The sequence below is a fragment of the Ovis canadensis genome, chromosome 5 (assembly GCF_042477335.2).
Source record: "Ovis canadensis isolate MfBH-ARS-UI-01 breed Bighorn chromosome 5, ARS-UI_OviCan_v2, whole genome shotgun sequence".
Classification (NCBI taxonomy): Eukaryota; Metazoa; Chordata; class Mammalia; order Artiodactyla; family Bovidae; genus Ovis; species Ovis canadensis.
In genome coordinates, this window is record NC_091249.1 from 34,903,779 (window position 1) to 34,931,751 (window position 27,973).

The window sequence follows — 27,973 nt, forward strand, 5'->3', positions numbered from 1 at the left end:
TGTCTCAATAACAAGAAAACAGTTCAGTGGAATAGAGTCCAGTAACAAAGATTCTTGCAAAAATATAAAAAGTTCTTATCTATCATTAAGCAGTTAAACTTCGGAAAAATGAGTGAAGGGTTTAGAGGAATTCTTGGAAGGAGAAGACCATTCTGTTTCCTGTTCACTCAGCACTCACTAGCAAACACCACAAATATTTGTTGAATGAATGCTCATCCCTGGTAATCAGAAGAAAGTGAAGTCGCTCAATCGTGCCCGACTCTTTGCGGCCCCATGGGCAGTAGCCTGCACCAGGCTCCTCTGTCCATGGGATTTTCTAGGCAAGAGTACTGGAGTGGATTGCCATTTCCTTCTCCAGGGAATCTTCCTGACCCAGGGATCGAACCCAGGTCTCCTGCACTGTAGACAGACGCTTTACCATCTGAGCCACCAGGGGTAATCAGAGAAATGCAAATTAAAGTAACTACATATCTCATTTTATTATCAGATTGGCAAAAATTAAAAAAAAAAAAAACACAAAAACTTCATAATACCCTGAGTCGGCAGGAGCGTGAGGAAATGAGTACTGTCGTATGCTGATGGTGAGAGTGTGAACTGATAGCAGTCTTTTGTGGTGTGTGATAGTACAAAACTGAAATCAGCACAAACGTACACTACTCGGGGCTCACTAAATAAGGCTGCTTCCTGTCCTGAGCAACCTAACAAGAGGGTGAATCCACGTGACTCGGAGTCCAGGACGCGTCATCACCGTGTGTGAATAGCCAGGATTCATCAACTCTGCTACCACTCATATTTTTTAAAAGTGCGAGTCTTTACCGGACTGTGCAACGGAGCAGGGAAAGGCTCAGGACCGCCTCACCACACTGTCACCGCCGGGCTTCCGAGGAAGAGTGGAGTTTACCCTCGACTTTGGAGGCGAGTGTTCTTTTCTTTCTAAAATCTTCCTCTCTCACACACACATACGCACACACTTATTCACTCATTCACTCACTCCGCGCGCCCTCTGGCGGGCAGAGTTGGGGAAGAAGGAAAGGAACTAATTCAGCGACGGGGCCGTGGGGGTGGTGGCGCGGGGGTGGGGGGCAGACCCGGAAGTGAGAATGCTGAGATGGCCGGGAGGCAGATACCGCCCCCAGCCAAACCGGTGATCTCCAGTCATATCCCCGCGGTGTAGTCCCTCCTGCGGCTGCTAGGGGCCGCCCGCGCTCCTGGTTGTGCCCTGCTGCTACTAAGTCACTTCAGTCGTGTCCGACTCTGTGCGACCCCATAGATGGCAGCCCACCAGGCTCCCCCGTCCCTGGGATTCTCCAGGCAAGAACACTGGAGTGGGTTGCCATTTCCTTCTCCAATGCATGAAAGTGAAAAGTGAAAGTGAAGTCGCTCTGTCGTGTCCGACTCTTCGTGACCCCATGGACTGCAGCCTACCAGGCTCCTGCGCCCATGGGATTTCCCAGGCAACAGTACTGGAGTAGGGTGCCATTGCCTTCTCCGTGGTGGTGCCCACACGGGGCTTTTCTTGCCTGTGCTCGCTTTTAACATTCCTTTGCACACACAGCCCCTCACCCTTAGGAGCTCTTCCCTCCCTCATCCCTTAGTTCCCAGCTGACACCTTCCTTAACTCCATCCAGATCAAACCCTTTAGAGTGATGTCCCCTTATAAGCACCTCAGACCTCCCCTCCCTATTAACAGACTTGCGCCTGTGATTCATGTCTGCCATCCACCCAGGCTGTGGCTTCCTTAAGGACAGGTACACTAAGGTGCTTAGTGATGTCCGACTCTTTGCTACCCCATGGACTGCAGCCCGCCAGTCACCTGTGTCCATGGGATTCTCCAGGCAAGAGTACAGGAGTGGGTTGCCATTTCCTTCTCCAGGGAATCTTCCCAACCCAGGGATCGAACCCAGGTCTCCTGCACTGCAGGCAGATTCTCTACCATCTGAGCCAGATAACACAGTATTTATCTTGCTCACCGTTATACCCAGTGCCAGAGAAAATGCTTGGGATCTGAACCAGTGCAGCACTTGGGAGTCAGAGCCTGTGTTGGAGGGAGGCAGGCCAGGGCACCGACACAGCGCAGGTGGAGCGGAGGAAGTTTATTAGAGAGCCAGGGCGCAAACACATATTTACACGGACCGCGCGGAGACGTTAAAAGAAGCAGAGGCGGGGGATGCGACGTTCCGGGAGCGGCTCAGACGAGTTCCACCTTGGCATTAGGGTACACCGCCACCACGTCGTAGCCCTCGGGAGGCTTGACGCGTGCCTTGGCGTGGCTCTCGCAGTAGAGCCGCTCGTCCAGAAAGAAGTAACCGCGTTGTTTGAGGTTCAGGCCGCAGTCGCTGCACATGAAGCACTCGGGGTGGTAGAGTTTGTCCCGCGCCTTGACGATGGTGCCCCTAGTGGGTGACCGAAGAGGACGGCGTCAGGGGCTGACAGCTCCGTAAAGCGCGGCCTTACTCAGAGCCTCCGACGGAGGACGCTGGGGGCAGGTGGGGAAGGTAGGGGAGGTACTCACACGATGCCGTGGCCGCAGCGCGTGCATTCGGGCAGCCCCTGCAGGCCACTCAGCGGAGCGCCTAGCTTGCTGGCCGTGGGCTTGAGGTTCCGGGGACCGCCAGGCCCGGGCCGTTCCCCTGAAAGCCAGAGAGCGAAGAAGCCCATTTGGAAGAGCCCATTGCGGAGGTCAGAAAAAGCGGAAAACTTCACTTCTGCGGAGTGCGGGGCTGCGCCCTACTTCCAGAGCCACCCGCACAGAGACTGGGGAGGGGGTTGGAAGGGCGTGAAAGGAGGAGCTGCGATACAAGTGCAGTGGTAATCAGAAAGCCCCGGTGCAGCAAGGGGTGTGAGGAGGCGCAGAGAACACGCGTTGCTGTTCAGTCGCTAAGTCACGAGGGACACGTGGGAGGGGCTAATGGCTGGGAAGCAAGACGTGGGGTCGCAAAAGCGCAGATGGGGCAGGTTCGGAGGGCGGAGTTTACGACTTCAAGGAATGGGAAGGCAGGTGGGGTAAAGAGAAGAGTCCTACCGCCCTCGCCGGCCTCCAGCATGCCCTGCAAATAGCGGAAAGAGCCTGACTGCTTGGGCTCCGCAGCTGCAGGCTCGGCTGGCTCTCGAAGCATCCTGTACACCTCTGAGCCCAGGTCGACTCCGCAGTCGCGACTCCTCGGAAGGCCTCTGGCTGGGTCAGTGCTGGACGAAAGAGATGCACGAAGGGACAGGGTTGCAGTACTAGCCTTCCCCCTGCCAGTTCAGGGTTCTGGTGAGGTTTCATGAGTCAGAATGCGACCAGCTGAGACCCAAGGTTAAGGGTCAAGATTGGACCTGGTGTGAGATTTGAGGGATCAGGAATTAAGATGGGATCTGGGTAGGGCATCAAAGGTCCTGCCTCTGTACTACCTGTGGGGTGGAGACACGTGCAGGGCACCCATCTGGGCCAGTAAAGTAGCCTCACTGTTGCTGCCATTGTGAGGGACTGGGAGGCGAGGTGACTGCCCGTAAGGAGATCCCAAGCCTGGCCTGCCATCTTCTGGCCCAAGCCCGGTGGCTGAGGGCCGCCTGCTTGTCAGTGGACTGCCATCCTAGGAGAGAGAGAAACCGGAGGCACTGGGAGACCGTCTGTGGTACACCCACCTATGCCCTGCTACACCAAGCATTCTTGGGCATTGCCTGGCTACTCTTGCTCAGGCACCTCTGGGCTATAGTGTCTAGTCAGAGAATGGGTCTGTGGAGGAAAGGCTAAGCCTTGGGCTTGGTTCAACCCCTGAAGAAATGAGAAATGCTTATGGAAAGTCAGACACGCAAGCCCTGAATCCTTGAGACGCAACCTTGGCTCATGAGCCCTGTGGTGGTTCTGACTCCCAGTGCCCATGTGGGTGGTGTTTGGGCAGGACCATCCCAAGAAGCCTTTTAAGGCCTGCATGTCTGTTGCAGAGTGTGTGGCTTCCTTGCAAAGGTGGTCCTGGTGCCAGGTATTTTTTACCTGTCAGAACCGCACTGGGTACTAGGTGGGCCCATGGCTGGGAATGCAAAACAAGAACTCCTGTTCTACAGTCAGGAAGGGTCATCAATCATCGTGTCCCAGGACCCTTTGGCAGGAGCAGGAGGTTTAATGGTACCATTGTGGTACTTTCCTAGTGGTCCAGTGCCTAAGACTCTGAGGTCCCAGTACAGGGGGCCCAGATTTGATCCCTGGTCAGGGAACGTTACCCCACATACCACAACTAAGGGTTTGATTGCTGCAACTAAAAATCCAGCAAGCAATGATAACAAAGCTCAAAGATCCCTCATGCTGCAGCTAAGACCCAGTGCAGCCAAATAAATAAATTTTTTTCTTTAAGAAAAGGTACCATTGTGAGGTCAGCCCTCTCTAGGCCTATAGTTTCACCCCCACTTCCTGCTTCCCAGGCAAAAAATGGGTGGCCTTCCATAGACAGGGCAGATGAGGGGCAGAGAGCAGGCCAGGGCTCAAAGCTCCCCATCTCACAACCCTACAGCCAGCCTGATGCCCATGACCGAGTCATCTAGGGGAGGGATGCCCTGAATATGCCTCCTCAACCCAAGAGAAGAGGGAAGTTTCTCTGCAGGTGCGGGTCTGAATGGGGACTGGGGACCTTTGTCCCTGCAGTGCTCAGGGCCGTGTTGCCTCTAGTTTGTAGGCACACAGGCCTATCCTCAGCAGTATCAAAACAGGCATGCACACTCTCACAATACCTTTACAGACATACCCATGCAGGAAGGCAACACACAGGGATCAGCCAGTCCACCTACATACACCTAATCACACAGACTTATGTGTACTTGGAACCAGAGCTGGTCATGCTGGGGATGACCATGTCCCTATCCATTGACAGGGACACAGTTGGTGGCCAGAGCACCCTGACTTTAGGGTAGGGCCCAAGAGCCCAGGCCGTGAAGGTATCCTCAGCCCCATTCTGGGAGGAGACATATAAATTGTCCCTCCACTCTACAATGTGAACAGGGCTGTCAGGTGGGAGGAGAGGTGGCCTACCATCAGGGGAAAGAGCAAGCCTAGGACTTGGGCAGCCTGCAGCTGGGGCACAGTTGAGCCTGCAGGGCTTTGCCCAAGCTGCTGCTTTCTACAGGCTCTGAGCTGGGCAGAAGCATGAGGAATGGGTGAACTAGCAGCTGAGTGACTGGGTAGGGTTGGAGTCCCAGATTCTCCCACCCTAAAAGACAAAGGAGAGGGTCTCTCGCTGCCCAGGTGGGCCCCCATCAATGAAGCAACAGCAGCAGAAAACCCTCTATCCCACTGGGTCCAAGAAAAGCCCCTGAGAAACCCGAGCACTCTCCCACGTGTGTCTGCAGGGCAGGCAGGCCGGGGCTGGCCTGGCCTCTAATGGGGACCAGATGGGCCATGGACTGTGGGGGCAGGGCTGGGCCCCATACAAAGGAGGCTTCAACAGGATGAGGGGCTGGAAGGACCTAGAGGAAGAAGGCCCTCCACTTACCCCTGCCCAGCAGGGTGTAGGGGTTTACTGCAGGGTCATCAGAGCCCCTGCCCTTCCCATGGCCACCCATGCAGCAGCCTCAGCGGTTAAAACACACGTGATGACCTCAGTGTTGGTTTGAGTCCCAACTTTCTCACTCACTCATTGAGCCAGTTACATTACCTCTGTGAACCTGAGTTTCCTCATCTGTGAAACGGGAGCATGATGGTTTCTATATCATAAGTTCCTGGCGGGTATGAAATGAGACCTTTGCATATAAAGCGCTGAGCATAGTGCCTGGCATGCATCCATCATTGGATGAATGGCTGTCGTGAGCATTCCTGAGCCCCGACTCCTAACTTCCCCTCTCCATGATGTGCCCATGTACTGTCGGGGCCCGAGTCCCTGCCAACTGCTGATTTAGTTGTTCAAGCCTCTATGTGTCACTCCACAGCATGGGGGTAACCATGGGCTTGCTCATCAGCTCCCACGTGCCTGTGGTCAGAATCTGGGACACTCAACTGGGACAGAGGTGGGCACTAACTCCAGGTGAGCAGGTGGCACCTCCCAGAGGCCGAGCTTCGGCTCTCTACTTGTCTGGAGAGGACAGGCTGAGTCCTGCACTGCCTGCTGCACCTGGCTTGCCTTAAACCATCACCTGGTTCTCAGCTCAGATGCCACCCTCTCTGAGAAACCTTTCCTGATCACCATCCTTCCTTCACTCTGGGCTGTGTTCCCACGTGAGGCCTGAGAGAAGTCTTCTATGACCCTATATGGAAGGAGGGCCTGAAACCCCAGTTGTTGAGTGCCAGGGTACCTTGTGCAGCTCTGAGGGCCAGCTGTGGTTTTCCCCTCCTGTGATGGCTCCAGCTGGGCCCACCCCCATCCCCCCTGCAGGCAGAGGGTGGGAGCAGTCTGGGGACAATGGGCCCTGTGTCTGTGTTACTGAGGACACGACCGGGCAGGGGCTGGGTGGGGGTGTTTCTGTCGCCACCCACGGAGCTCATGACCTTTTAAGTACAGAATGGAGGCAGCAGCTAAGGGGTTGCCCTGCTGCTCGTGGAAGATCCCTCTGCTTCCAGCCTGAGCCACCAGCAGCCTGGCCCTTGAGGAGGTCAGTGAGGGGAAGTGTGGGAGCAGGGGGAACTGCCCTCCAGCCCCCAGCCCCCCTGGCCCAAAGCCTCTCCTGGAGGACTCAGCAGACCTGAGCTTCACATTGCAAAGGACACTTACACGTGAGTGCCGGGCTCACACATGAGCTGGGGGCCTGCACCATGCTGTCCCCGTTGGTCAGCCCCATATCAGGCCTGGCTGACTTGTCTATGTCTCCCACCCCCTGTCCCCATGGGTCCATGGGACTACCAGGAGCAAGCTCCTGAGACGCAGGTGTGGCCCCAGATCACTGCAAGAACAGCTGAGGTCCGGGGCAGAGGAAACTGAGAGCCCTCAGCCCTCCCCTCTGCCCCCAGCCACCCCTGGGACTTTTCTCTGAACCTCTGGTGCACAGTCTCGCCTCTGGGCCTCTGTATGTGCTTCACTTTGTATGTGGCACACTTCTCTCCAAGCCCCTTTGCTTGCCTTATTCTTCCCAGCCCCTCAGGTCATGGCTTGGATATGCCCTCCTCCAGTCCTCTTTGACCCTTGATTGAGTTTTTCACCTCTCTGGACTCCTTCGACGCCTGGCTTCTGCCATTCCGGAACTGCTAGGTGCCTCTCCCCTTCCAGAGGGCACTTCCTGCATATGGTATATATCTGGCCTCGGGGATGCCAGTAAAAGCAAGGTTGGAAACAAACATCAGAGAAAGATGGGGACTGGGATAGATGGTGAGGGCAAGGCCACAGCAGATCCTTCCCTCTGGTACATACAGCAAAGCCGCCACGGAGAGACAGACAGTCCCACGTGCTAGGTCCCAAGTTCTGGATCCATCACAGACCAGTCGAGTCTCTACCTTGTTTAAACTCTGTGGCCCCAGAGATGTCAAGTTCACTGGATACCTCAGCCTTGCTACCTAGGCTACCCCTCCGGCCCATGGCAAAATGAGGCCCTAAAGCAGCCTGGCCCCACCTTACATTCCTTGAGGACAGCACCATAGCTGTGACTCTAGTCCTACACAGAAAGGTAGCTGAGCAGACAGGCCTGTAGCCTGAAGGCTGCTAGCTGCAACTGCAGAATGGCCAGGAGGAAACTTCAGTCTTGGATAGGCAGGGCATTGCCTTATATTCTAAGGTTGGGTCTGGCCAGGTAGGTGCCCAAGGTTAGGATGAGGCAGAAGAGTACCCCATAGCCTGTGGTCACTCCACAGCCTGTGGTTGTTCCCCACTGTGCCCCCAAGCCTGGTGACTTCCTCCTGATCTGGCATCACTGGGCAACAGAGTGAAACCCAGCTGGGTAGGTGGTAGCCCTGAGCCAAAGCCTGGCCCAGTCCCTGCCCATCGCGGGCACTATTGTCCCAGAATCCAGGACTGCCTGGGGTACCAGCAGAGCCCACTGCAGATACCCATCACCTGGGGAGCACCTGAAGGGGCATGGACAGGGCTCAGAGAAGCCTTCTGCTTCAGTCTCTGGCGTGGGCACCTGAGAACTATGGTGAGGACATCCGCAGTTAAACCTGTGGGTGAGGCCCAGCCCCTCTGTGCTGGGCTTGCTCTGAGCCAGGCCAGGCCAGGCCAGGTGGTATATGTACAAACCTGGGCCTCGGAGTTGATGTGGATCCTGTGTGCCTGAGCCTTGTTGTCCTCTGGGGTATTGGGCCAGCTCCTGCCTTCAGGCCTGTGGCAGAAATTAGGATGGTCACAAATCTCTGCTTATTAGCCCACTATGCCTGGGATGAGGACCAAGAAGGGTTGGGGTCTGGGCCCAGGGCCAGCCTGGACCAGGCTTGTTACTCTGCATGGATAAGGATACCACCCCAGCACTTTCCCCTGCACCAGAATGGCGGCTGTTATGGCAAGGAGACACAGCTCAGGATTCTGGGGTAGGCTGTGTGTCCCTTCTCCACCAGCTGGTCCTTCCCACTCTGGTCTGGTTCCTAGGAAGGAAGCCCTACAGCTTCCCCACTTTTCCACCCTCTCTGTCACTTCCGGAAGCTCCACACAAAGAGGGCCAAGCTCATGGCGGGGCGGGGCAAGCCAGGCCTCACACACTGATCAGCTGGGAGCCCACCGTTCATCCCTCTTCCATCCACAGCTCTGCCCAGGCCTGCGGGTCAGGCACCCGGGGACTGTGGGGGGAGGTGAGATGGAGGCTCTGTGGGGTGCACCTCCCCTCCTGTAGCCGCCGGCAGAGTCATCACCAACGTCTGCCCAGCCCAGATGGGAAACAGGCCATTAGGAAATTCCTGCTTCGCCATAGAAACCAAAAGCCAAACACTCAGGAGGGAGAAAAACATCATAAACCTGCCATCAGTGGGGCAGGCGGGGCCGAGAGGCTACAGGCCTGGGGCCCAGTCCTGCCACCAACTAGTCCTGTGAGAGGGCAGGCCAGAAGGGTGTGTGGACCCTGGACTGGCAGGTGAGTGTGAGTGAGGCTGGTTACATCGAAGGGGAATAAAGTCCCAACTCCACCCCACAGGGCCTCCTGAGACTTCTCAGGGGTCTCACCACTGGGCTAGCAGCTCAACCCTGCCCCTCTCCCTCCACTCAGAAGAGAATTGTAACGACCTGACCACCACAGTCCCTCTGCTCTTGCTCACCACTGCCCATTCCTTGGTCCCCTGCAGGCTACCTCTCTCCTCCACAGCTCTTCAGAAGCCTGTGGCACCAAGGCTCTGCTGTCCCACCCCTACTGGCATCTGGCTCCAGCACCCTCAGCCATGCTCCCAAGATACTGCCCTAGATCACAGCTCTAACTATGGCCTGGACATACTCAGAACTCTGCCGGGATAAACCTAGGACATCTTGTGTGGCTCTTTGGCCTTAAACTTCCTTGAAGTCCTGCCCAGAAGAGAGGTACAAGCCTGAGGTCTGAGGATCAGAGGGTACAAAGTGCCCAGAGCCATGAGGGTAGCCCAAGGCATCAGGTTGGCATGAAAGGCTTATTTGTATGTCAAATTCCGCCCCCAGATCTCCATACTTTAGGCTGGGCAGGTAGCTCTGTCTGTCATCTTTAAGTCCCCCAAAGGGTGGGCTGTGAAAATCCATCTTGTGTCACATGTAATAGGTGACAGGGATCCAACCAAAGGCCTTGGGGTTGGAGCTGATGCCAGGAAGGTCCTGGACCTACAGAACGTACCCAGACATTGCGGGTTAGCTTAGACTGCTGGATATCTGACTGAGTTCCAGACAAAGTAAGCATAGTGGGGAAGCTGGGCCTTTACTTCACTTTTCATCCTGTGATCAATTGGAATTAGTCTGTGGAGGATTAGAGCTCTCTGTACATAAGAGAGTAAGTAGGTAGGGAGGCTGGCCTGGGCAGAGCTCCACACAGAAGCTCCCTCCAGCCAGCTCGCCAGGCCCAGGTCAGGGCCTCAGGCATAAGTGCTGGCACAACAGGCAGGACAGAGCAGGATCAGGGGCCTTGTAGGTGAGAAAGTCCCCAGGATAAGAGATGCTCGCCCAGAAAGTCAAGGTGGTCCTTGTCTTGATCCCCCAGAATCTGCATGCATGAGAATTAGGGATAGGGGGTGGGGGAAAGGACCCCAGCTTTTCACCCTGACTGAGCAGACCTTGTGTGTCATGATCACTCAATCCCAGATCCTCCGTTTTGAAGTTGAGGAAGCTAACGGCTCTGATAGTAAGTCACCAGCTGGAGGACAGCACAGTTCTCAAGTGCAGAACTGGGGCTAGAACCCAGAACCCAGAATGATAGGAGAGAATGTGCTCTCCCCGGCTCCATATCCAGCAGTGTCTGGGAGCTGAAACACCCAGAGTGGAACAGGTCAGGGGACCCCTGGCTCCATCCCTGCCTGGCTCAGAACAAATGACCAGGGAAGGAAGGAAGGAAGGGGGACCTCCACCCTGCCCCCGTCCTGCCACCCTCCCCTGACATTATTCCCTCTGTGGACCTCCTGAATCAGGCCCCTTGTGAGCCTCCCCTGCCCCTCGCCCCACTACTACCAGGGCTTCCTTTATACAGCCAAGCAGAGTCAAGACCAGAGGTGAGTCAGGGCCCAAGAACCCAGCCAAGTTGGGTGGCTCGTGGGCAGAGCAGTGCTGATGTTTCCCCCAGCCAGCCTGTACCCCCGTCTCAGAGAGGGTGATGAATGTGATCATGCTTTATGGAGAAGGAAACCCAGGCTCATGGAGGTCATCTTGTGTACCTAACAGACCTCAGAGTCTGGAAGAGGGCCAGCTCTGCTGAACTCCTGGGCCAGTGCCTCCTCACTGCGGGCCAGGTGGAGTGTACCAGGTCCTGGACTTGCAGCTGGGCCCACTCAGCCCGGAGAAGAGTCAGAGGTCCTGACTTCAGCCCAGAGCAGGGCCAGACTCAAATGGGGCTACTTCAGAAGCCTTCCCACCATGTTTAATGGCTCTGAGCCAATGGATTACCCTCTGCCCCACCGGCTCTAAGGCCTGGTTGGCCACGTTGTGGTTTGGGGAGGATTCGCCTACACACATCCACAGGGGGTCGTGGAAAGTCCCTGTTAACAGGGAACGTGGCAGAGCTGAGCAATTATGTCTGACTTCTCTGGATCCAGGGAAGACAGGGGGAGGGAGATCCTGCTGAGGCAGGACCCAGCCAACTGCCCCCCAGCCAACTGCCAACAGCCTCAGCAAGGCTTGACGGGTCAGCAGTCAAGCAGAGGGAGTGGCCTCTTTGGTGAGAGTGAGAGAGACCTGAGGTCAGTCAAACCATGCTTCCCCATTGCTCCACTGTGTGACTTGAAGCACCCTCCAGACTTTGTGAATCTCAGCTGTCTCACATGTAAAGTGGAGCCTATATTAGATTTTACCGTATCAAATGGGTTTGACGGTTAAACAAGGTGTTGGTCGATAAAATTTTTTGAACTGCTCATCACTCATGGGTGGGGAAAGGACAGATATCACACACCACCGACACCCCCCGGTGTGAGGCTACCGCAGGTCTTATTTCAGCCCTGATTTTGGGTTGTCTACCCCCTGCTGTAAGACCCCAACATAGACTCCAGCAATAGATTAAATGGGGGCTTCTTCCTTTCTTAAGCCACCCACATCTCCCAACAGTGCCTGCCAAACCCCTGTGAGAGCGCTGCTCCTTAGGCCTGGGGTGCCAGGGAACAGAAGTAGAAAGGCTGTGTGAGGCCCTGCTCTCCCAGGGTGCTGGTGACCCAGAATTCGCCCTCCCCTGACTCACCCCCTCGTTCTGGCTCAGTCGGCCCTGTGCGTACCTGCTCACAGACAGCGTGAGGTGGTCCTGGCAGCCCTTGATGCGGTTCTGTGCTTCCAGGTGTGTCATGAGCTCTGTGCTCTCACCATTGATGGCCTGGATCAGGTCTCCAGGGCACAGGGCAGCCAGGGCAGCCTTGCTACCAGCATGGACCTGTGGATGGACAAGCCAGAGGGCTGGGCATTGGTCATTACATGGCCTTGCTCAAGGCCATGCAGACCCCTGCCAACCCCAGAACCGTGCCAGTGCAGCCCTGCTGCTAATGTGACCCTTGGGTGGGCATACCATAAGACTGACTGAGTTCCCACATGGCCTGGCTGGAGCCTCTGCACTAAAGGCCCCAACTCCAGCTCACAGAGGTCTGGGAGGACATGATGGCATTTGACAGGAGATTCCTCTGGGCTGGAACAAGTACGATGTCACTCTTGCAGTCTGCATATATGCCGATGGACATGCAGGGGACACACAGGGATATGTGCTCTCAAATAAATAGTTAATACAAAACATGGACACATAGCCTACATTGCCCCATCCAGCCAGACCACATAGTAAGTCCCTTGACCTGACACTCAAACCCTTAGTGACCTTGTTTCTTTTCATCCCCATCCCTCCATATTTACCTCCACCTACCCACACTCTATCCAGACCACGTGAATTACTCACAGGCAGCAGAGAGCTCTCTCTTACCGCCACACTTCTGCAGGTGCTGTTACGTCTACCTGGAACATATTCCTTTGACCCCCTAAACCCTAGTTCCCCTGTCATCCTTCAGGTCTTAGGCTCTCCATAGAGGCATTCCCCCTTGGAGTCTCTCATCTGGTGCCCCACTGTACCCTGTGTGCCCCCTTTACCACTTAGCTCCCCTAATAGTGTTAGCACCTCATTCTGTGTTGTCACCTCCCCAGGCAAGTTGAAGGCCATCTACTTCCAGCTGCCAGCCTGCATTCCTGAATCACAGCTTCCTTTCCTCTGGAGGACAGGCACTGAGGCCACCCTGGTGCCACTGTAGACCCCAGAGGGTCAGCAGCGTCCACACTGGAGCCTCCTTCAATGCTGATCCCTTGACATGAGTCACATGAGGTTGGGGATAGACTCATGGGATGCCTGAGTAAGCAGCCTGGGGGGAATTCAGGCAATAGGACATCCTTTACCCTGTCTCTGGTCCCTGCACAGCCTCTGGAGAGAGATTTTAGGGACCCTCATTCTTCCTAGCCTCTTTGCTAGTGTCAAGCTATGGCTCAAGAACTGTCAGTGACACTGTTCCTATGGGGCGGGAGCTCCTGGAAGCCTGGCCAGGCTCTGCTTAGCCAGTTCTCTGTAGTGAGTAGACAAAGCTGAGGTGCTAGCAGCTCCTTGGCTGGAGTTCTGGTGTGGGCACTGCCAAGCTGACCTGCCCTGGAATAGGCTGCCCCAAGGAATATTCTTCTAGAGCATGATACCCTCAGCCACCATTAATATTCCCTTGTTGGACACCAGCACCAACATAGGTCTGTCCTCCCAGGGGAAGCACCCACTTGGCACCATCCCACCCTCCCCCCTCAAGGCCCTGCCAGGACCCTCTCCTTCATGGATACCTGCTCAGTGCTTTAGCCATAACTAGCTCATGGCAACCTCTCAACCACCTAATGAGACAGAGGCTGTTCTCATCCTTATATAGAGATGAAGAAAGAGAGGTTTTGGGTATGGGGTACTTTGCCCCATTCCCTGTTTTGGAGAGGAGTCTTCTTTCTCAGGGGGTGGCTAGCGGCAGGATGACTCAGCCAGTACAAGGGGTGCATTCAGGCCCCTGTGGGTGGAGGAAGTTCTCGAAAGCAGGGGTGGCTGGGGCTCTGCCAGCGCTGCTAGCTCGGGAGTTCTGGTCAGAGAGGGCGAGAGGCCAGGAAACCGTGACTCTCCCAATTGCCTTTACATGCATTGTTTCATTAGTCCTCAAGGCAAGCCTATTTCCTAGATGAGGAAACCAAAGCCCAGAGAAGCACAGGACACTCAGCTGATAACCGGCAGAGTTAGGATTTCAACCCAGGCCAACCGATTCCAAATCCTTTGCTCTTAACCACAGTGTGCATTTCTACAAAACAGAGAGGTGTTCTGAGTAGGAGGATCAGCATGTATAATGCCTCATCTTGGAGTGAGAGTGAACGCAGGCTTCTGTGGCCAAAATATCATTGGTGAGGAGAGAATGGAAGAGATGAAATCAGAAAAAAATGCAGGGACCAGATCTGCGGGCCTTGTAGGCCCAGGAGAGAAGCTGGCATCTCTCCCGGGCAGTTGGGGAAAAGGGAGGATTCTAAACAGGGAAATCACAGGACAGAGTTGAATGCAGGCCGATTTTTCTGGATGCTGAATGCAGGATAAACAGATAAAAGGAAGAGACAGAGGAGAAAGGAGGTCAGCTGGGAGACTGGGGCATGAACCAGCAGTCTCACCTATGGCAGCTACTTTTAAAGCCCCTGTGTCACTCCACCTGATCTAGATACAAAAAGCCCCTCCAGGGAGTTGGGCATACAGTTGGTGGTATTTGTTTGGGGCACTAGTTTCTAGGGACTTGGTAGTAGCAATACCCATTAGGATGCCAAGGCCAGCAGTCACTATAGTTTGCAAGGAAGGAGCCCTGGACAGTGTTTTTTTGCGGGGGGGGGGGTGCTCCCCAAGGCTTTGTGGGCTGAGGTTGCATAGTCCCGGCTCTGCCAGGCAGCCAGCCTCCTCTCTGTCTGAGTGTGGCTGCCTCCATTGGGTGGGGGAAGCCCCATGAGCGTGGGAGGGGTTGGGTCTTGAACCCCCCTGGTGAGGACACTCCCACATATCATCAGTGTCTGTAGAATTACCCTTGAAGTACCTGCTGGGCAAGCTGTGGCCTGTGCCTCCTCAGCTCCGTAAATCTCCCCAGATCCCACCCAAATCCAGGCTCAGCCATCGTGGCTCCTCAGGCCTGAGCTGCTGCTGTGTGACTTTGGGGGACAAAGAAGGGGTTCTTCCCAGCAAACTCTTTTCAGCCTCTCTGCGTGCCAGCGGCCTGCATCCTGATCGGCTCCAAACAAGGCCGCTGCTGCTGCCGCTGTGACGTGTGGAGGCCTTTCCTCGGCGGGCAGGCAGCCGCGTGGGCAACAGATGTCTCTGCTCCCTGCCGCCTGCGGCCGTCAGCCGCCGCCACTGAGCCTGTCAGCGGCCTCACGCCCAGGGTGCCTGGCCGGCTGGCCTGCCTCGGTGGGTGGACACACAGCATGACATTCACAGGCAGACACAGATGTGTTCCCGCCCCCTCACACACACACACACACACTCCCACACCCCGCAGGGCTCTCTCAGGAAAGTGGGAGATGAAAGGCTCCCGGATGCGCTGAAAGCCCACCTCACTCAGTCCCAGAGACCTAGTGGCCGTGGGGTGAGGGCAGATGTGGGACTCCTCCCAGGACAGCTGGGCCTGCCTGTCACCCTGGCCCCCAGAAAGAGTATTCCATGATGCCATGCTCCACCAGGTGCCCAACCCCTCCCAAGAACTAGAAAGACGTCTTGGAAAGCCCAGCTAGCTTGGTCCAGCCCCCATGGCAAGAAGTGGCAGAAGGGTGGGGGAAGGTGTTCTCAGTTCCATTGACACAGGGTCTCGAAGGCCAAAGTAGCCTGTGTGGGGTCAAGGGATGGCCCAGGCCCCTGCCTGCCTTCCCTTCGCACTGGGAGCTCCCAAGGGCAGGGTTCTGTCGCCTTTGGTCCCCTACACTGGGAATCCAAGGGGCAGAGCCTGGGTCTCCACCTCTGGCCCTTCAAATACGGGACCCCAAGGTTGGGCCAGGATCCCGTCTTTCCCAGTTTGGGCACCCCCTGACTGGGCCCGAGTCCTCCCCTCTGCTCCCCTGTTCCCCTTGGATTAGCCACCACCCAGGCTGTGCCCCCTCCTCTTCCTCAGCTGTCCTAAGCCTGGGGCAGTGCATGGCTATGGAAACTTGAGGAACTGGGCTGAGGTTATCCTGGCCCCTGGCCTTGTGAGTCTTGTGGGGAAGGGGTCTCAGAACTGCACAGACAGGCTTCCCCTTCCCTGGAAGCCAAAAATTCCTGGTCACTTCCCCTTAGGACAACTGAGGTCATGAATGAGCGACTGACCAAAAACCAGTCCGGGGAACTGGCTGGGTCTTTCTTCAGTTTCGGAGAGGACCCCAGACCTCTCTGGGGTCGCACAGCTCTGCTGGCAGGGACCCTTGATAGGGAAGGGGGGGCTCTCAGTCATTTTGCCCCACATCTCCAGGAAGGGTTCAAATGTAAGCAGCATTTCTGGGCCTCTGTTGACCAGTCCCGGCCCCTGGCCTATGACTTTGGTCCTTCCATGGCCTGCGCTTGAGTCCCCCCAGATGAGGCCAGCAGGAAGGCTGCTTTGTGAACTCTTTGTGGGGGGCGGGGGGTCCTCCGAGGGACAGGGCAGGCAGGCCCAGGGAGAGGGGGAGGGGGTTGGGGCGGCGCTGCCCAGCCTGGAAGCCTCCTCTACAGCCTGTGGGTCACCGAGGCCAACGCTTGGCCTCCGAGCCTCCAGGACGTCGGGGATGCGGGTCCCGAGTGGACCTCAAGGGCTGGGTCTCAAGATTCAGGACCACCCCGCCGCCCTGTGGTCGCTGGACTCACCCGCGAGATGGTGAGGGGTACGCTGAAGTCCCGGCCGCCCACCAGGCGGAAGCCCCAGGGTGAAGGGCCGCGCAGGGTCACCGAGTGGGGCATCGCGAGCCGGAGCCGCAGCCGGAGCTTGAGCCGGACACTGAGGAGCCGCCGCCGTCCCCGCCGCCGCCTGGACGCCGCGCCCCGCCCCCGGCCCGCCCGCCCCCTCACCCCCCCTCCTCCCGGCCCCCGCCCCCGCTCCCTGCGCGCCGGGATTGGCCCCGCGGCTGACCCGACCCTCCCACTTCGGGGGGCTCTGAGGACCCGCCCCTCAGCCCCGACCGCCGGCAGCCCGGCACCCCGACCAGGTTCTCAGAGACCCCGGACCCTGACGGCTCCAACGTCCGAGATCCTGCCCGAGCCTCAGTTCTGCGGGCTGCGGAAGCAAAAGCCGGGTCCTTTGAAGTTGCTTCTGAGGGGCGGCGCCCCAGCCCGGGGCAAGATGAGGGGCAGGGGCTGCCCAGATGGGGGATGGGGCCTCGCCCTGCTTCGAACCTCCGCAGGGTCCTGGCAGGCAGTTCTGGGCCCCACCTCCGCGAGGAGTCCCCTGAACCGCGAGCACTGATGGGGAGCCCTGCCCCTGAGCAGACCTGGGCCGGTGTCGCAGGCGCAGGCTGACAGAGGGCAGTGCGAGTATGGGAGGGGGGACAGAAAAGTTCCCGACCTCGTCTGGGGAGGTCAGGAAGGCTCTCTTGGGCGCCCTGTCGTGTCCTTACAAGTGTCACTGCTTCCCCAGGACACTCAGGCCTTCTCCAGCTGCCCTATCCTCCCAGGCTTTCTTCCTGCATTCACGGCCCTTTTTCATTCTCCCTTGTAAGGAGTTTTGGAAAGCTGCCTACCTAGGAAAGGAGCAACTAGTGTGGCTCGGGTTGTGGCTGTGAAGCATTGCAGGGGTGTGAAGTACCTGAGCGGAGTGGAATCTGGGGCAGCCCTTCACTTGGGACCTTCCTGGTCTTCTCTCTCAACCATTGTCCTTCAGGGTGCCATGAAGGGTGCCATCATCCTTCAGGGTGCCACGTTTGCAGGTACTATGGCCTGGTAAGGGCCCCACTGACCCCTCTCAGGCCACCGTGGACACTTTGGCCTGGCTACACTAGGGAAGCCTGTGTGCTCTTCCAGACCCTGAAGAGGCCCCTCATTTAGCCGTTCTTGATAACTCTGTGTGCCCTCTTGTCCAGCTTCTGTTAAGAACGCTGCCCTTGGGAGGCTAACAAGTTATGGGGTAAGATGGATCTATCGGATCTGTAACACCTCAAGAAAGAGGACTTGAGAGGCACGTACTTAGGGTAGTCCAAGGAAGTGGGTGTGCTCTTCAAGGTGTAACGTGGATGCCTCTCTGGGAGAAGGGGTGCTGTTTGCTGTCTGTTCAGGTGGCAGAGAAACATGAGTGGTGTGTGTGGCAGTGGTGTGTGTGTTGGAGGATATATATGGGAATGCACGGGTTGGGGGGATATAACCAGAGAGTGCCAGCCATTGGACTTTCAATTCTGTGAGCAAGGAGGTTTCTGCTCAACTCTGTACAGACTTGTGTCCAACAGGGACCAACAAAGCAGAAGGGCTGGTAAAGAGTCAGTGGCTGGATGGTCTCTCAGGGGCCCTTAGGCCAGAGGACCCTAAGACTTGGACCCCACTGAATCATGTGGAGATTGGGAGCAGCTAACACTGTCGCTGACTGCCTGAGAACTAAGTGCACAGCATGACTGGGTGATCAGACACCTCATCGACACTCTGAGAGCCACGGTGAATGTAAATGGTGCAGGTCTTTGCTGTCGGGAGGTGGGACCTCAGGAGGCTGAGGAAGTTCCTGCCCAAGGCATCCCATAGTGGATTCCTGAAACTCTTCCTTAGACTTCTCCCAGTTTACACACCCTCAGGACTCCCAACCACCACCCCCATCCTGAAATTCCTTCACTGCCTTCCTCTTTACTTCCTTTGGGGGAAGTATATCACCCCTGTCCAGGAGTGGTCGGCCTAGCCCTTGAGGCTCTGGGCTGGGTAATCCATCTCTGAAGGCTTCTCCCTTACGGTTGAAGACAGGGGTGTGGTGGGGAGTGGCTCCTCCAAAGTCAGAGGTATAAACTTTCCCATTTCATTGAGCAGTTTTTGGGGTAGTTCCAGGGTCCATGGCAGTCATCCTCCACAGTGGGTCCTTGATGGCACCTCTGACTTGAGGGGACATCAGAGGCCCGCTTCAGACAGCACCCTCCCAGAGGACACAGGCCTGGGCAAGGCTCTGTTCCTGGAGATTGGAGGCACACCTTCTTAGGAGTCACACTGTGGGCTCACTGCTGAGATGCCCTGCTTCTGGACAGTGAGTTAGGCAAGCTGCTTCAGTCCATCCCCAGTGCGCCCTCCAGGAAACTCTCAGAATTTCCTTTTCAGGCTTGTTGCTCTTATTCCCTGGGGGATTGCTGTACTGCTGAATCCCTATCATGCTGAAGCACCAGGTTACAGGGCATTTTACAGGGTCTGGGAGCCCTCTCCAAGGTGGGGATGATGGCAGCTGGGTCATGCGTCACCTCTCCCTGGTGGCCTTCACTTATTCATTGCACACCCCACCAGGCATCTCTGCTGCTCGGTACAACCAGACTGCTCACTTCATGCATTCTTTATTCATTCAACAAAAACATATTGAGTGCTTTTCCATATGCCAGGGCCCATGCCTGCCCAGGGCTGTGGTAGAGAGATCTGTAGGGACAAAGACTGTGTCTATCTTATTTATTTATGTTTCCCCAGCAGCCACAGAGAGCCTGGCACAGAGAGGGTGTTCAAAAACATTTGTTAGTAACAATATTATTGTTGTTACAGGAATCATTATTACAGCTCATCCCTCAGCCGTGGCCCAGAGAGAGGCAGGGCGTGAGGGGATCCAGGAGGCAGAGACTTGTGCTCTTCTGTTCCTGCCGTCTTAGAGGCATGCTCAGGGGCCCTGTCCTTCAGGGGAGCCTCAAGTAGCTCAGGGCACTATGCCCAGGTCTGCTGTGTGCGGCCAGATCTGTCCAAGGTCAGGAGAAACTACAATGCTTTTTCCTCAATGGACTGGCAGGCTCTAGCAGGAACAGATGCCCTTGGGAGATGCCCTTGGGACTCAGCCTAGGGTGGGGGTTGAGGGAAGGGCCGAAACAGGAACAATCTCCGGCTGAAGCTGAGGCCAACCCGGGGGACCGCCCAGAGTTGGAAGCAGCCCCGAGTAGGGTGTGTAGTGAAACTGATGAAGCAGCCCTTGAGGATAGTGAAAGTGAAGTTGCTCAGTCGTGTCCGACTCTTTGCGACCCCGTGGACTGTAGCCCACCAGGCTCCTCCATCCATGGAATTCTCCAGGCAAGAATACTGGAGTGGATTGCCATTTCCTTCTCCAGGGGATCTTCCTGACCCAGGGATCGAACCCAGGTTCCCCGCATTGCGGGCAGATGCTTTAACCTCTGAGCCACCAGATACCTTCCTGTGAAGTGCCAGGGGCTGACCAGAGAGCCAAGACCCTAACCTGCCCTGTCCTGGCCCTGGGGCCACAGATCTCTAGATCCAATCTGCTCTATTCAGGCCAATACAGCCTTCCTTCAAGGCCCAGCCTTCTCCTGTCAGTCAATAGCCTGGATTCCAAGGAGATCTGAGTCTTGATGGGGTACTTCGTCTTCACGGGATGCCCACTTCACAGTTCTGGCCATTCCAGGACCCAGAGGGTACCCAAAGAAGAACCCAAGAAACTCCCGTTTCAGTGTAGCCTAAGTGGCCTGACTCCAGGTCCCATGGCCTCTGGCCTTCTTTGGGTCTGTTCACTAAGCAGTCTGTTGGTCAAGGCTAGGAACCTGTGAGTGTGCAGGGTGGAGAGAACAACAGTCTGGGGCAGGGCTGGATGGGGAGGGGCTGTGGGGGCCTTCTGCAGGGCCAGAGCTTGGCCCTATAATGATAGGGAGCAAGGCAGGCCTTAGCAAGATTTGAGGGGCTCTCAATGGGGAGACCACAGGGGAGAGACAGCCAGGGGGATGGGCACCAGGTAACACCTGGAAAGAAGGTCTGAGGTGGTGTAGCTTTTGAAGTGGACTAAAGGCAATGCCCCACATATCTTGGGATGACAGGGCTAGTCAAGGAGGCAACAAAGCTGGCCTGTGAGCTGTGTTTGGTGCAGCAGAACTCAGGGGAGGGTGTGCCTGTGACAAAGGGAGTTTCCCAGCTTTAGTTTTGTGCCATTTGATCCCTCAACAAACTTTTTGAATGCATGCTGTGTGTTTAGCCTAGACCTGATTAAGTAGGCTTGGAGATGTCGGGACTCCCCACCCCGACACAACCCCCCTGGGGGCTGAGAAGCTAGAGGCTCTAGAGGAAACCAGCCTCTGAAGATCCAAACAGGGACAAAGCCAATTCTGACAATCGGAGCCTAGTTACTGGCCTTGAGCCAGATTCCAGGGCAGGCGCAAAAGCAGAACCAATTCTCATCAGAAAACTGAGCCTTGGGAAGGGTGAGCGTCCACCCCAAGCACATATATTTTCTATGCAGCCAATCAGGGGTTTAGACCCTGCATTGGTGACTTACGCCATGCCCCTTGCACCAGAGACTAGACATGTCTTGATCATGCCTGCAGTCCCCAGTAGCACCCCCGTCGGACCTGCTTTGTCTCTGTTTCTACAGAGAAAACCCATCTGCTCTGGTCCCCAACAAAGGGACTGCCAGGCAGCAGGGTGGGGGCAGGTTTACCCAGCTGGGCCCAAGGAGGCTCTGGCCCTGAGGCCTGGGAGTGGAGGGAGTTGGGAGGAATGGAGGGAGGCAGCAGACAGGTGGGAGAGTCAGGAGCAGCCCAGCCCAAGTAAGGAAGTGACAGAACAGGTTGTCAGAGGTGGGAGTGAGGCCCATGTGACTGAGTGCTTTCTTCAAGAAAGCAGCTTACAAAGGCACCATGGTCTCAGCCCCTGCCTCAAAGACACCCCCAAGCTTACCCTCTCTCCTGCTTCTTGCTCAGCCCAGAGGGTACAGTCAGCTTGCCTTAGAATCACCCAGCTTCTCCTAGCACCAAATGCCTCAGTGCTGCTACCTGTAGTCCCCAAATAGAGGCCCAATGCTGGGGTTCTCACCAGCTTCCCGTGATAGTTGAAGGCTTCTATCAGCCAGCCACAGTGGGTCCCTGAGCAGAGAAGGTGCCTTCTTTTACAAATCAGCTTCTCCAGGCAGAAGAGCAGAGGGATCAGGGAACAACTGGATGGTCCGTTCTGTTCCCTAGACGCTCTTGGCCTTGGCCTGACCAGCACCATACTCTAGCATAAGCAGGGGCTCAGGATCCATCCCTCTGCAGCTCTGGGGGACGTGAGCTGTCGGAGCAGGTCAGACCACCGAAAGTGCAAGGATGACAAAGAGGAACGAGCGTGGGAGGAGGCCCAGGAATTACTGAGGCTCCCGAGACACATGCCACTGCTCCTCTGTCAGCCTGGGACTGGCTCCCCGGGCCTGGAGTCCTGGCACAGCTTAGCTCTGCCCCAGGCCACACATCCACAGACACTCACGTTTGGCAGGGGCCTGGCCAGGACACTCTGTTCTCCTGGCTGAAGACTTTCCTCCTCTTCTGACCATTAGAGCTGACACTGAGGCCACTCAGAAGGCCAGGCCACTTCCATATTTCTAGGCTTTCAGTGAAATAAGTATAGGAAAAATGTGAGAATAGTGTTTTTTGTTTGTTGTAAGGATTTTTACCTTTATTTGTTTGTCTTATGGTTGCACCGGGTCTTCATTGTGATGCATGGGCTCTTCATTGCTGTGCGCGTGCTTTCTGTAATTGAGGCAAGCGGGGGCTCCTCTTTCTTGTGGTGCACAGGCTTCTCATTGCAGTGGTTTCGCGTGTTGTGAAGCACAGGCTCTAGGTGCATGGACTCAGTAGTTGTGGCGCACAGGCTTAGTTGCCCCTTGGCATGTGGGGTCTTAGTTCCTGGACCAGGGATTGAACCTGTGTCCTCTGCATTGGCGGGCTGACCACTGGACCACCGGAAGTCCCTGAAAATTGTGTTTTATAATATTTATGCTTTGGTCATTTATTCAACAAATATTTTTGAGAGCCTCCTATGGGTCAGGCACTGTTTTAGGCCTGAGTATTGAACGCTTATAACACACATGTAAAATGTATAGCCTCATTTGGAGATAACTTCAAAGATTTAAATTCCAGACTGCCTAGTCCTCCTCAAGATGAACCTTAGCAGCCCCTACCCCTCATAACTTTCTTACTGGTATAGATTTAGCCTCTGTCTCCTACTACCCAAGAGTATTAGAGACCACGATGAGATTGGCGGAGGCCTTGAAGACTTCCCCAAGAGTCCAGCAAGCATGGCCCTGTGTCCAGCCTGTCGTCCCAGCTGCATCCTCTGTCTCTAAGGGCCACCCACCCCTCTACAGCACCAGCAGCTTTAGTCTCTGATTTGTCTTGGTGAAATGCCCTGCCTGGTGGTGCCCAGCACTGCCAAGTGGTGCTTGTGGTGCCTCTAGCGACTGAGTCACAGGCTGGCATGGACTGTTCAGGCTGACTTCACCTCCGGGCCTGGCTTTGGGACACCCCAGCTGTGACCACCTGGTGTGAGCCTGGCCGTCTGTGTTGCTAGGAGAGTGGAGCAGAGCTGTGCCCCTAGAGTGCAGCAGCTGTCAGCTGGCCCCAGGGTATGGGAATCCAGGTGCAGGGGGCCATGGGGATTAGAGCAGAAAAAGCCAGATACAGGCCTGGAAGGGTGAAGCTGGGTTCAGGCTACTCCGGGCCCATGGGGTGAATGGGCTGCAGGAGGATTCATGAGTCAGTCTCATGTCCTGGGTGGCTATATTTTTGGCTCCCAGAAATCTTCAAAAATCCTTTCCCACTTACTTTTCCTCCCAAGGCTAGGCCCATAGCTGTGCAGACCCAGGCTCGGCAGTGGGACGTGGGCAGAGTCCTCAGTGTCAGGGTCTGAGTTCCTCACACCCCACATCTCTTGTTCCCACCCCCTACAAAGAGTGTACATGTGACGTGTCCCCCGCTGAGAGGACACCTAATCAGACTGTTTGCTGCCTGTGAGATCATCTTATTTGCAGGAAGGTAGGATTGCCTAAGGAACAGGAGAGGCAGGGTTGAGGGGGTATAGAGGGGTGCCTCTCCCACACGGGAAGCCACGATTGCTCAAAGAGAATGTATAATGAGCTTTCTACATGCTGAGAGTTAAGTAAGAACTGTCTCATCTCAGGGAAGAGGAAGGGAAAATGGCAGATCTGGATTAGACATGCGCTGAGTGTTGGAATGGAGCTTGCCCACAACTCTGGAACCAGCAGGCCCTGAGAGGTAGCTGCGTCTAGGATTAAACAAGCTGACCACAAAGAGCTGTGACATTGGGCGTTCAAGCATGCAGCATTGTTGGCCCAGCCAAGGAACACAAGCATTCTCCCTCTGAGAACTGTGGTGTTCCTGAGCCAGAGTTCCCACAATTATTGTTAAGATCTATTTATTATGCTAACACCAAGGCAGCCCCCTGCAAAGAAAATGGCAGATCCATCTAATTTGTGAATACAGCAAAGTGATTTCCATAGTATGTTAAAATAGTTACCGACTTGGTGATTTTCTAGGATTGCAAGCTTGATTTAACATTATAAAATCCATTGATTAATAGATTAAAGAGAAAAAAAGAACACTGTGATCAGCCCAAAAGACATTTGAGGAAACTCACCAGCTATTCACAGTAAAAAGTTGGAAAATCGTGAAGAGGAGGAAACATTAACTTTTTAAATAACATATGTGTGTGTGTGTGTGCTCAGTCGTGTCTGACTCTGCCACCCCATGGACTGTAGCCCACCAGGTTCCTCTGTCCATCGGATTTTCCAGGCAAGAATACTGGTGTGTGTTGCCACTTCCTCCTTCAGGGCATCTTCCCAATCCAGAGAGTAAACCTGCTTCTAACACATTGCTGGCGATTCTTTACCACTCAGCCACCGAGGAAGCCCTAAATGACATATACTGGAAACCAAAAGCCAATACTGGACTTACAACTCTACAGTTGCCATTAATGTCCAAACAATGGACATTATCCAAACACAATGTCCCTTTCACTACTGCAGTGCAGGGCTGCTTTGGAGGCCCTTACTAGGACTGTAAGGTGGAAAAAAAAAGAAATAATGGATTAGTAAAAGAAGTAAGTAATGGAAAGAGTCAGAGGGTCATTACTGGCAGATGTTATCATAGTTGTGTCTTCATAAAATCCAGGAGAATCAATTGAAAAACTCCCATGACTAGTAGAGGGATCTTGTCAGATGGAGCAGAATAAGGTATATTCGTATATGTGTTCAGATTTTTAATACCTTTTAAAACTATTAAGTCACAACTACTGATATTTACCGCTGGTGATAACGTTTTGAAACATTTACATTTCTAGGTTATGTGTTTTGTCAGGGTTTTAATTTTATGTAAATAAATCTGCATTGTATTTTAACTAGGAAGATGAAGGTAATAAAATGAAAAATAAAAGAAGAAAAGGATACTTTCCTTTTTATATAAAAGCCTCACACTAGTATACTTCCACTTACCCTTCCCTTCCTTTCTATTGCGTTGTTGTACGTTTGCTTCTACAAACATGATAAACTCCATAATGAAGAGTTGTTATTTTTGCTTTAAATACTCAGTTATCTCTTTAATTGTTTAGGAAACAAGAAAATGTATTTTATATTTACGTATTACAGATCTTTGTTCTTTTGTTTAGAGCCAAGTTTCCATCAGGTATCATTTCTCCTCAGCATTAAGAACTTCCTTGAACATGTCTGGTAATGCAGTTTCACTGGTGATAAAGTCTCTCAGCTTTTTCAAAAATTCAAAATAGTTTTATTTCTCATTTCTTTTATAGAGATAGTTTTTCTGGATATAGAATTCTTGGTTGATTTTTAATAACATGTTTAATATGCTATATATTTTTTAGGTTTCCATGTTTTCTGGCTTACATTACTTCTGATGATGGATAAGTGTTCCTCTTAATGTAACGTGTTTGTGCCTTTCATTGTTTTTAAGATGTTTTCTTTGGTTTTAAGATATTTGATTATGATGTGCCTGGATGTGGTTTCCTTTGTATTTATCCTGGTTGAGGTTTTATAATCCTAAGCTTTTGGGGATGATGAGTTAATAATTTTTAAAATAAAATTTAGAATTTTAGTCACTATTTTATTTAAAGTTTCACCATAATCTCTTTCCTTTCCTTCCGGGACTCTAATTTTATGTATACTAGAGTGCCTGATATTGTTTCCAGCTCATTTCCCTGAAGCTCTACTCACTTTTTTTTCTAGTCCATTTTCTTTCTGTGTTTCCATTTAAATGATTTCTATTAACTTGATTTCAAGTTAACTGAACTTTTCTTCTGCAGAGCCCAGTCTACTCTTACGACTACCTGGTAAAACTTTCATTTTATATATTATGTTTTTCAGTTCTAGAATTTCCATTGAGTTCTTTTTTACAGTTTCCATTTCTCTGCTGAGATGGCATATCTTTTCATTTATTATGTCCATCTTATCACTGAAAAATTCTTGAACATATTTATAATAGGTGTTTTAAAGTCCTTATCTGCTATTTCCAGTATCTGTGTTATCTTTGAATATGTTCCTATTCTCCTGGCTATATATCATATTTTCCTGTATCTTCATATGTCTGGTGATATTTGGCTGTATGTTGGAAACTGTGGACAGTACATTTTTGAGTCTGGATTATGCTCTTCTTTATGGAGTGTTGAGTTTGTTTCATTGGGCAGTAAATCTACCAGAGGCTTAATTTGATCTTATTGAGGCTTTGTTAGGGCAGGTGTAAAGTAATGCATTCTGTGTGGCTCAGTTCAGTTCAGTTGCTCAGTTGTGTCCAGCTCTTTGTGACCTCATGGACTGCAGCACGCCGGGCTTCTCTGTCCATCACCAAGTCCTGGAGCTTACTCAAACTCATATCCATGGAGTCAGTGATGCCATGCAACCAGCTCATCCTCTGTCGTCCCCTTCTCCTCCCACCTTCAATCTTTCCCAGCCTCAGGGTCTTTTCAGATGAGTCAGTTCTTCGCATCAGGTGGCCAAAGTATTGGAGTTTCAGCTTCAGCATCAGTCCTTCCAATGAGTATTCAGGACTGATTTCCTTCAGGATAGACTGGTTGGATCTCCTTGCAGTCCAAGGGATTCTCAAGGGTCTTCTCCAACAGCACAGTTCTATATGGCTAGAGTGGCCCTATTCCTAAGGTATGGACTTTCTAAGATTTTAATTAAATGTTCAGGGTTTTCAGCAAGGTCTTTCCACTCTGGCCAGATCAGGTCTCAGCCCTCTGTGAACTCTGGAACCTCTGTTTAGTTCACAGACTCAGAGTTTTTTTTTATCCACCAGGCTTCAAAGAGTCTTTCTCTGCAACTATGCAACTTAGACAAAGCCTCAAGAGTGTGTCTGGGCAGAATTCTAGAGCTCCTTCTCCATGCAGCTCCCTCCTTACTCTTTAATACCCTGCCCCACAAGTTCAGCCACCTCAGTATCCTCTATCTCTGATCTCTATTTCCTTTACTCATCTGCTTTGCTCTGTTTGGGCTCCACTTCCTTCTGCCTTCTTTTGGAAAATGCCCTAGGCAAAGAACTTTAGTGAATGTGGAATTCACCTCTTGTGTTTCCTTTCTCTCAAGGATGAAGGTTGTTTGATGTCCAATGCCTGTAATCAGTTACTGTAAATGTTTTATCTAGCTTTGTATTTGTTTACAGTGGAGAAGTTAGTTTATTACCAGTTACTCACCCATGGTTGGAATCTAATAAAATTTTAAAAGAAGAAAGGAAAATAGGGAGGCTTAATTCAGAATGCGGATGTGATGCCACAGGTGTCGAGACTCTAAGCTGGAGCTGAAAACAGCTGGGCCAGTGGGGCCCATCCCTTTCCAGTATTTTCTAATCTGGTGTCAGAACTGAACCGAATAAAACTTCCAGTTCTGGCCATGGTGGCAGGTAGTATCAGAATAATACTCCTGCCAAAAACAGTTAAGAAACTTGGACGAAATATAAAGGACAACTCTTTGAGGACATTGGAGAACAACTAATGCAGGTAAGAATGGAAGGATTATGATCCTTGAGAAAAGGGAATAATGTGTAGTGAGTTTCACATTTACCCTGGCTTTTCCCCTGAGGATTTCCCACATTGTTGTGTGGAACAACTGGAACTTTCATATGCTGTTGCTGGGAGAGTAATTTTGTACAACCATCTAGAAAAATGGTTGGAGGTAACCACTATAGCTAAATATGTGTAGATACTATGACCTAGTGATTCCACTTCTGGGTTTATATTCTACATAAGTGAATGTTTATTTCCACTAAGAAATAAGAATGTACATGTGCAAATATATACAAAGCTGCTGCTGCTGCTAAGTTGCTTCAGTCGTGTCCTACTCTGTGCGACCCCATAGACGGCAGCCTACCAGGCTCCTCCGTCCCTGGGATTCTCCAGGCAAGAACACTGGAGTGGGTTGCCATGTCCTTCTCCAATGCATGAAAGCGAAGAGTGAAAGTGAAGTCGCTCAGTTGTGTCCGACTCTTAGCGACCCCATGGACTGCAGCCTATCAGGTTCCTCCACCCATGGGATTTTCCAGGCAAGAATACTGGAGTG

The 27,973-nt window shown here is 53.4% G+C and overlaps 2 protein-coding genes across 12 annotated transcripts in view; one reads left to right on the forward strand and one right to left on the reverse strand.

Annotated features, from left to right (window-relative positions):
* LOC138441089 (prolyl 4-hydroxylase subunit alpha-2) overlaps nt 1-27,973 on the forward strand; it is a 145,640-nt gene that overhangs the window by 74,627 nt on the left and 43,040 nt on the right. For 2 of the 10 annotated variants that reach the window (XM_069591553.1, XM_069591544.1), the window contains exon 1: nt 718-915. The exons of 6 other annotated variants lie outside the window; for them this stretch is intronic. The gene's annotated coding sequence lies outside the window, so the exon portion shown is untranslated. Of the gene's footprint in view, nt 1-679; nt 916-27,973 lie in introns of those variants that run through there. 2 more of the 10 variants (XM_069591548.1, XM_069591539.1) reach the window with 2 other exon arrangements.
* PDLIM4 (PDZ and LIM domain 4) lies at nt 2,079-16,557 on the reverse strand. Of its 2 annotated transcripts, XM_069591573.1 has the most exons (7): nt 16,357-16,557; nt 11,750-11,901; nt 8,133-8,214; nt 3,394-3,575; nt 3,023-3,186; nt 2,513-2,630; nt 2,079-2,393 (listed from the first exon to the last, which is right to left on the reverse strand). In XM_069591573.1, the coding sequence occupies exons 1-7, from the start codon at nt 16,447-16,449 to the stop codon at nt 2,189-2,191; spliced, it is 996 nt and encodes a 331-aa protein (XP_069447674.1). In that variant the 5' UTR covers nt 16,450-16,557; the 3' UTR covers nt 2,079-2,188. The 2 variants fall into 2 exon arrangements, with proteins under 2 accessions (XP_069447674.1, XP_069447675.1); XM_069591574.1 differs by lacking the exon at nt 2,513-2,630 and having other exon boundaries at nt 2,234-2,393; nt 16,357-16,532.

Bases quoted from the DNA above. Each gene is read 5' to 3' on its own strand.
- PDLIM4 (XM_069591573.1), bottom strand. From the start codon at position 16,449: ATGCCCCACTCGGTGACCCTGCGCGGCCCTTCACCCTGGGGCTTCCGC. The intron at 11,902-16,356 runs GTGAGTCCAGCG...GTCCATCCACAG, and splicing joins TACCCCTCACCATCTCGCGG to GTCCATGCTGGTAGCAAGGC. The intron at 2,394-2,512 runs GTGAGTACCTCC...GTCACCCACTAG, and splicing joins CGCTGCGGCCACGGCATCGT to GGGCACCATCGTCAAGGCGC.